Below are 9,294 nucleotides of genomic sequence, written 5' to 3'. Positions count from 1 at the left end.
GGTATATAGTTGCAAGACATTTGCACGTCTCATGTTCCTCTGGTAAAAGTGAATGTAAAGCCCTTTCCAAAAAGTTCAAGTCGTATTACACCTCGCTTTAAAAGGAATAGAAGAACGTTTGCCAACATGTCTGAGATAAGACCTATAATAAGTTCCACTCAGATGTCAAAGTTCTTTATCCTCGTGCTACATTTGATTCTTAGGATGTTGTTGCTGTTATGGAAACACAATGTCCTTGAAAAGCTATGTCACTGTGGTTTTGAGACAACTAATTATTCAATAATAGTTTTATTTTTTATAACAATTTTTTTTTTAAAGTGACTTAACCGCATTCTTAACTTTTGGAACTTTGCTATAATATTTACTTTACATCACCATTTGCATATGTTGTATATACCACACTAACTTTCTAAGTTACACTGTGAACATTTCAGCTGGACAAAAGGTCTCATTAAGACAGTGACATTGTCTTTTCACGACCCCAGGTTATTACAACAGTACAGTATCAGTCATACTGTATGATATGCACTACCATGAACATATATGACGTTTAACAAAATCAAAATATACAATATTAAATGTTGTGTCCACTATATTTTAGATTTTAATATCAGCAGTATCCTCAATGTATAAAGATGAAGGTTATCTTTTCGAGTGGTAAGGTAAAAAATAAAGCAGATCAAGCACAAATACGACATTTGCTACAAGATCTAACGTTATGTTTTTGAGCACAAGATAATGGGATATGACTTGAGTTTCTGTGACGTAGTGAGACGAACCGGAAGTATCCCTCCGACACCCTACACGCTTTGAGTTGTCTGCAAGCTAAGTGTTAGCTACAGTTAGCATTACTTGTTTTAATACCTCAAACGGCTATTCTCCCCAGGAAAGAAATGCCCTCAGTAAACGGAAAACCCGATGTTATCTTTGTAAGTTACACCGTCACATTGTATGACCTAAAAGCCTTCAATTACGGGGGAGTTTTAGCTAACGACGGCTAACTTTTACCGAAGCGCTAACGTTAGCGTGTCCGTGTGAAAGTTAGCTTGTTGTGGCTCGTCAGATATGAATCATAGATATATTTGTTGTCAAGACATTCTTGGCTCCTAACTATTGGTTATGATGTACATGTTAAACCCTCGATAGTTGGCGCAGATGTATTCACGTTTAATGTGCAATCTATACACGGATGCTATGTTAACGTAGTAGCAACGTCGCGCTAATGTTAGCCCTATAAAGTTACTCGCGTTACAGTTGTCACGTTAATCGAGGTGTTGTGTGTTTTCTGGCTCCGATAGGAGGACGATGATCTGCCATATGAAGAGGAGATCATCAGAAACCCGTACTCGGTCAAGTGCTGGATGCGGTACATCGAATTCAAACAGAATGGAGCCAAATCCACCCTCAACATGATCTATGAGCGGGCTCTGAAGGAGCTGCCCGGCAGGTAATCACAATGACAGCGGGCCCGTTGTAAACAAAGCAACAGCATTGTAATGAGCAGCAGTTGGAAACGGATACAGGAAAAAACAAGATTAATGCTATTTAAAAAAATATAACTATTTGCTTGTGGTTTTTTTCAATTTTATGATTTTTACAGCTACAAGCTGTGGTACAATTATCTGAGAGAGAGACGGAAACAAGTCAAGGGGAAATCTGTCACTGAACCAGGCTATGAAGAGGTCAATAATTGCCATGAAAGGGCATTGGTGTTCATGCATAAGGTAATACTCACTTTACAGGACAACATAACATTTCATTGTGGTCTGCGTGTCGTCAGTTGCTTGAAACTAATCACCTGTCTTTACTTTAACTAGATGCCCAGAATATGGCTTGATTACTGCCAGTTCCTTGTAGCTCAATGCAAGATCACAAGAAGTCGGCAAACATTTGACCGTGCACTCAGAGCTCTTCCTGTGACTCAGCACCCGCGTATCTGGCCTCTGTATCTCCGCTTTGCCCGTAACCTTCCCCTGCCTGAGACAGCAATCCGAGTGTACCGCAGGTACCTTAAGGTGAGAGCATGGTACACTAAACTAGTCCCATACACCTGCTGTTATTTAGGTTGAACACTAATAGTTGTATATGTGTGCTGTTAGTGGCAACCAATGAAAGTGAAAGGCAACTCGATGATTTTGTCTTAAGAATGTTTCACCAATCACTCGAAGAGCTTTAACTGCAAACTATCTAAAGCTCTAATGTTGATGAGGAAGCAAAACACAAGAATGCAAATGTCCTCAACATGCGCTGTCTGCTATTTGTACTCTGCAGCTTTCTCCAGAAAATGCAGAGGAATACATAGACTACTTACGGTCTGTTGGTCGCTTGGATGAAGCAGCTGTGCGACTAGCAGCTGTTGTCAATGATGAAAGCTTTGTGTCCAAAGAGGGCAAATCTAACTATCAAGTAAGATTTTAATATCCTATGCACTTCTAAATGTGCCTGTTTTTCTTAAGCTGACCAGCTAAATTGATCTTGTTTCTACATTTATTTGTTGGACAGCTGTGGCATGAGCTGTGCGACCTGATCTCCCAGAACCCCGATAAAGTGACTTCACTCAATGTAGGGGCCATCATCCGAGGAGGCCTCACTCGCTTCACAGACCAACTTGGAAAACTCTGGTGCTCTTTAGCCGACTATTACATTAGAAGTGGTCACTTTGAGAAGGTTTGTATCTTCCAAATAGCTTCTATTTAAACAAAATATGAGATATCGTTGCTTAATATTAAGATAGTTGACTGACTAATGAGGATTTGTATGTTTTTCCTTTCTCAGGCCCGTGATGTGTACGAGGAAGCCATCCTTACAGTGGTAACAGTAAGGGATTTCACACAAGTGTTTGATAGTTATGCCCAGTTTGAGGAGAGCATGATCGCAGCAAAAATGGAGACCACAGCTGAGATGGGGAAGAGTGAAGATGGTGTGTATGGACTCATTAATATTGTCAAAGTTTCTTGCTTTCACATCTCTTGTCATGCATGCCTTACTCTCTGTCCTTCTTCTGCCAGAGGACATAGACATGGAGCTTAGACTGGCCCGCTTTGAGCAGCTGATAGCCCGGCGGCCCCTCCTGTTGAACAGTGTTCTACTACGGCAGAACCCTCATAATGTTCATGAGTGGCACAAGCGGGTAAAATTGTATGAGGGCAATCCACGGCAGGTGAGTTTTATGTCTTAGTATAACAAACGCAACACAGACACATCCTTTAGGTTGTACTTTATTAATGGATCTGTGCTCACTGTGTCTTCTGAAGATTATCAACACATACACTGAGGCCGTGCAGACGATAGATCCATTGAAGGCCACGGGGAAGCCTCACTCACTCTGGGTTTCCTTCGCAAAATACTATGAGGAAAATGAGCAGCTAGATGATGTAAGTCACTAATGTGTTTCCACAGGCATTATGGAAACCCTGTGGAATTCTGAGATGCCTTTTCTATTGCTGATATGTCTTAACATTTTATCACTGTCACTCAGGCCAGGACCATTTTTGAGAAGGCTACCAAGGTACACTACAAGCAGGTGGATGACCTTGCTGCAGTGTGGTGCGAATATGGAGAGATGGAGCTACGCCATGAGAACTATGAACAGGCACTGCGCATACTGAGGGTGAGACACTTGTATATCATCTGCGGTCATTATTACACGTGCAATCAGTAACAAGTTGCACCGTTTACCCTAGTAGTTTGGTGACATCTAGTGGCAAGACTGAGAAACTACAACAACATTGGCATATTTTTACTTCCTCAAAAGGTTTTTGGAAAGTATATTCTCTATCAAGGTTTATCTTATGATTTTCAAACTTAGCACCTGGTAACTGATAAAGCCGTCCATAGATATGACCTGAGGCTGTAAATTAGTGTAGAGTCAGGCATTAAACTTAAACAATAGCTTAACTTGTGACTAACAAAATTATGACATACTATTGGTTGCTTTCTCTGAAGCTCTCTCAACCTTTCAGAGAATGCAGAGATGGTCACTTGTTTAGGGGAAACAAAACCAAGTGCATACCAGATAAGAAGTTTAGGGCTGTAGGAGAATTAATTGACAACAGAAGAGATTTGGGGCAGCTGCTCCTGTTTAGATCTCTGCAACAGATAAATGACTTGCCTTGATATGCAATCATTTTAAGTCCCTGCCAATGAATTATGAGCAAGGAGTGAAGAATTACTGATTGCGCTTTTTAAAATATGAGACAACTTGTGTATTTGTGTACATGGGTTGTGGATATAGAGGTAAGACATTTTCTTTCTCGCTTTTTTTTTTTTATTTAGAAAGCTACAGCAATCCCATCCAAGAAGGCGGAGTACTTTGATGCATCTGAGGCTGTACAAAACCGAGTTTACAAGTCGTTGAAGGTCTGGTCCATGCTAGCGGACTTGGAGGAGAGTCTCGGCACTTTTCAGGTAAGTTCATTACATGACGGGTGAAATCTCATATATTTAGTATTGTGTTAGAATTATGAACCACTGTGTGCTTTGGCATGTCTTTGAAATAATTTATCTCTGAGTGGTATATGTTGAATTCTTCCTCCATTTCCCTTTTTCTTCTACTCAGTCTACCAAAGCAGTTTATGATCGCATCATTGACCTCCGCATCGCCACGCCTCAGATCATCATCAATTATGCCATGTTCCTCGAAGAGCACAACTACTTTGAGGAAAGCTTCAAAGTAATAACATGCCACTAATCCAACATTCAATATTGTCAAAATGTATTCTAGCCTTGATCAACGTATCACTTAAACAATTTATCAATTTCTTTGTTGATTCCTCTGTAGGCATATGAGCGTGGTATTGCTCTCTTCAGATGGCCAAATGTTTATGACATCTGGAACACTTACCTCACCAAGTTCATTGATCGTTATGGGGGCAAGAAGCTGGAGAGAGCTAGAGATTTATTTGAACAAGCCCTGGATGGCTGTCCTGCCAAGTTTGCCAAGAGTAAGCACCTTTGTTCGAATTACATTGACAACTTGTGTACAGTATATTCTTAATTGTTCTATTTTTTTCTTTATTAAATGTATTGATGCCGAATGTACCACTGTGCCTTACTTTCCAGCCATTTACCTGTTGTATGCCAAATTGGAGGAGGGATATGGATTGGCACGACACGCCATGGCTGTCTATGAAAGAGCAACGGAGGCAGTAGAAACTGGGGAGAGACATCACATGTTCAATATCTACATCAAGAGAGCCGCTGAAATTTATGGAGTCACTTATACAAGAGCCATTTACCAGAAAGCTATTGAGGTACATGTTTAAAAGCATTGATGCATGTGATAACATTACACAACATCTGTTGAAATAAAAGGACAGTGTGTAGCAGTTTGGAGACTATCTTCAGAATTAAAATATAATATAAATATTAATGTTTTCCTGCGTATAATCCAGTGAAAATAGAAATCATTGTGTTTTTCGTTCCTTAGAATGAGACGTTTATATAGACATACGGAGCGGATCCTCTTCACAGAGCCGTCCACCGTGTTTCCACAGAAATTATAATTATGCATTATAACGCATCTTTCTACTTTTTCTGACAAAATAAGACGGTTTGCTGTTTCAAATAAGAAATATACTGAATTATATTATGCTGTTTTTATCTAGGTCCTTCCTGATGAGCATGCAAGGGACATGTGTCAGCGTTTTGCTGACATGGAGAGTAAACTTGGTGAGATTGATCGGGCCAGAGCAATCTACTCCTACTGCTCGCAGATCTGCGACCCACGGGTGAGCTAAACCACCTCCTGCCGTTACCTGTTTATGAATAAAATGTCACATTTCCATCAGCACATCATAATTCCTCTTGATATATTTATGAACTTGTTCTTTCAGGTGACTGCTAATTTCTGGCAGGCCTGGAAAGAATTTGAGATCCGCCATGGAAATGAGGACACGATTAGAGAAATGCTGAGGATCAAACGTAGTGTCCAAGCCACATACAACACCCAGGTCAACTTTATGACCTCTCAGATGATGAAGGCCACAACAAGCTCCACAGGCACTGGTGAGGGAACTTGCAATAACTTCTTAGCTGTGAACTGTATAGGCAGCACGAAACATTAGGGGGGGATGTTTCATAATATTGATGTGGTAGCCACGCATGCTATTTGTCTAAAATCCGGAAAGTACACGGATTAATGTAATTCTGCTAATGTTTCTGTTTGTCCAACCCATTCGTTTTGTATCCAGTGTCGGATCTAGCTCCGGGCCAATTGGGACTTGATGACATGAAGATGCTGGAGCAGAAAGCACAGCTGCTTGCAGCAGAGGCCGAGCAGGACAAGCCCAAGCCCAAAGAGAAGATTCTCTTCGTCAGGTCTGTCTTTTGTCTTTTGGTGTGAAAAGTTATGCCTTTTCATAAAACACGCTCCAACCTAAATTGAGACACATAAATCTTATTCTCCGCATGTGCCTTTTGCAGGAGTGACACCTCTCGCAGCGAGTTGGCTGAGCTTGCTAAACAATCCAATCCTGATGAGATTGATATTGATGATGACGAGGATGAAGATGATGAAAATCAGGGACCAGAGGGTGAGTGACAAGACACAACAGGCAGAAAAACAGGAACACTTGATGTCTGTTTAAACATTCTTGCAGACAATGTTTTCTTCATGAACAGGAACATTCATTTGTAAATTGTTGTTTTCCTCTTGGCCTTTTGCAGAGGTGCAGCTTGAACAGAAGAGTGTCCCCACGGCCGTCTTTGGAGGGCTTAAAGAGGATTAAAGATATTTCCGACGCTGAATTTTGCAAAGATGCAATCTTCTGATGTTTCTTGTAAACATTGAATATGCGCCATTGTTTTCAAATCTGTGTAATTGCTTCGTTGTATCAATTTTATTTTTTATAGAATGGCACCATTTGTAGTACAGTACAAAAATAGATGAACTTGTATTACTTTTGGCCATATGATGTCAGTATTTCTCAAGTATGAAGCTCAAGATAATTGTGCAAATGAGCAGTCTTCTGTTTTGAAATACTAATATGTGGCTACATGATAATTGTAACTGATGTATGGGAAAGTTTTTGTTTCCGAAAATCTGTTTGTAAAAGAATTAGCAGCGAAAACCCTTTTTGTACGCCTAATAAATTCAGAGATCTTTTTCTGATGGGAAGCTCTGCCCTAGAAAACAAAGGGGAGGAGCGTTGTTTTTTTAGTTTTTTTAACAGGAGGCATTCATTTGAAAGTGGAGCTGAGCATTCAAGCCTCACATTGTTGGCTTGAGGATCACTAGTAAGTGGGTGTCTTGCAAAACCCAATGATCCTGAAAAGATTTCATAATTTGCATCCAAAATTTCACTATCCAACTATTAAAATCATGCTCTGGTTGTACATGTGTCGTACAAGTACAGTCAAGGATCAGCTTGTATGACAATTGAATAATAGGAGCAGGGTAAAACATTTAAAATGTTTTTTTTAGCCTTGCTGTCACTTCCTCATGCCCCCTTTTTGTAATAGGTGCAGGTGTTTACTTACTCCTTCTAGAAGCAGTAGGTATTAATGCGGTAATGTCTTTCAGTTAGTGTTGTTGAGGGTCTGCTCGTGACCCAATGCAGTCTGACAGACTTTATTTACATGTCTTGAAATTGCTGTTGTAATAAAAATTGCTGTATATCTTTGCAAAGCAGCGACTTTCACCTGACAGGAAATTGTGCACCAGAGTAATTTGGTTTTCTTTCAGAAGATGCATTTAATTTAAAGAAGAGCATTAAAGTCTCACATTTGCTGTTTAGTAGATTCCTTGTAAAACTCTTCTTTTTTTTCACTAAACACATTCAGATTGATGTGCTCCAATAATAGATGTGCAACGTTTTATGTTAAATGATGTAAACGTCCTTTTGCTTTTAATTTTTTTATTGTTGCCATCCCACCATAAGAGTTCAGTGAAGTAAGGAATACATTGTTTCTTTCATAATTAGATTGAAATAGCTGAGAGGTAATCCTCTTACAAAGTCACTGCAGTAGGGCACTGAGTGCTCCTAGGACATCATGTGATGAGGCTCTCCTGAGTTTTCTGATTTTCAATGGGATGGTGCTTCTGGAAACAACACTTCAAAACCAATTAAAAGGAAACAAAACTTAAAGGCAAACTCAATTTCCATTTCTCCTTCCAGTATAGCTTTACAATACTGTGTTTACTCTTCCTCTAATTCGGCCTTTCTGTTTATACTGCAGGCTGTTTTTAAATGTGCATCAAGGTATGTAAACAACTCAACCTATCTGCAGGATTTTGACGACATTTACTCATATGCCTAGCTTTTTATTTATTTGTTGAGATCTGGAGAAGAAATAAAGGACCAATTAACATGTTAAATTTACATTGCATGCTGACACATGACCTAATATTGTATTTTTTATTCAGGACAACCTTAAAAGCTGTCACAGTGGTTTCTAAATGTCTGCATCTCAGCAATAACTGGTCCAATTTATTTTATCAGAACACATTGTGATCAATGTCATATTTCTCTGGTTTGCACAAGCAAATCAAAGTCATTAAAATAGCTTTCCAAAGACCACAAATGTTGTGGTTCAGTGATCTTGGGTAAGAGTTTCTCTCTTTGTTTTCTTTCTGCAAGAGGTCAGGGTCATTTACAGCAGCACCCTTGAGGCCGATGGAGTTTGCCCAGGTCACTACAGCAAGGATGATGTGTTATGGTGTTTAACCAGGGCCCCCCATCAGTCATAATCAGAAAGGTAAAGACCTATATTTAAGTGTATGTTGACCCTGATTTTACTGCATTTCAAGTGTGATAAAATAAAACTTGAGATTGTGCTTTTTAAAAGCAAATACAGGCAGTAACGGGGACCACAATGTCGCCTTCAGGGCTGGAAAGTAGCAAAGTATATTCAGTCTAGTGCTGCACATATGTATACTTTTGAGGCACTTGAGTATTTCCAATGTACGCTTCTTTATACTTCAACTGCATTACATTGTACTCAATAACATTCATCTGACTGATATATTGTTGCTTTGGTTCGAAATCAACCTTTTCAAAAGATACATAATTAGATCTATAGAGGCCCTACATACCCGACAGGTGTTAGCAGTTGTGTTTACTCATATTTATTCGGAATCCAGGACTTTACTTGTGGAGTATTTTCACTTTGTCGTATAGATATTTGAACTTTAGAGATATTGTCTTGTGTATACAAATCTATTCAGAGCCGTCACTTACGTTAGTGTCAGTGATATTTGTAGTATTAGGTCACTTGAGGGTGTCCGGTCAGGCGCTCACCTGGTTGTTTGCCAGCATATGAACCTGCACTGCATCCACCTCCACCTGCTGCCTG

General features: G+C 39.7%; 1 protein-coding gene across 1 annotated transcript; it reads left to right on the top strand.

Annotated features, from left to right (window-relative positions):
* Positions 1-747: 747 nt before the first annotated feature.
* On the top strand, positions 748-8,056 carry xab2 (XPA binding protein 2). Its single transcript, XM_034539576.1, has 19 exons — positions 748-929; positions 1,299-1,447; positions 1,601-1,724; positions 1,818-2,015; positions 2,272-2,406; positions 2,503-2,667; positions 2,776-2,920; positions 3,009-3,160; positions 3,255-3,374; positions 3,479-3,610; positions 4,276-4,407; positions 4,559-4,672; positions 4,781-4,943; positions 5,062-5,252; positions 5,607-5,729; positions 5,835-6,006; positions 6,192-6,318; positions 6,424-6,533; positions 6,667-8,056. Exons 1-19 carry the CDS (start codon positions 894-896, stop codon positions 6,726-6,728), a joined length of 2,550 nt encoding a protein of 849 aa, XP_034395467.1. The 5' UTR covers positions 748-893; the 3' UTR covers positions 6,729-8,056.
* Positions 8,057-9,294: the final 1,238 nt, after the last annotated feature.

Source organism: Cyclopterus lumpus, chromosome 8 (assembly GCF_009769545.1).
Source record: "Cyclopterus lumpus isolate fCycLum1 chromosome 8, fCycLum1.pri, whole genome shotgun sequence".
Lineage (NCBI taxonomy): Eukaryota > Metazoa > Chordata > Actinopteri > Perciformes > Cyclopteridae > Cyclopterus > Cyclopterus lumpus.
Note: the sequence above shows the minus strand (reverse complement) of the source record. Positions and strands in the feature narration are given on the sequence as shown.

Excerpts from the sequence above, each read along its gene's own strand:
- xab2 (XM_034539576.1), top strand. The coding sequence starts at position 894 with ATGCCCTCAGTAAACGGAAAACCCGATGTTATCTTT. Across the intron at positions 6,007-6,191 it reads AACAAGCTCCACAGGCACTG|TGTCGGATCTAGCTCCGGGC; the intron begins GTGAGGGAACTT and ends TTTTGTATCCAG. Across the intron at positions 6,319-6,423 it reads GAGAAGATTCTCTTCGTCAG|GAGTGACACCTCTCGCAGCG; the intron begins GTCTGTCTTTTG and ends TGCCTTTTGCAG.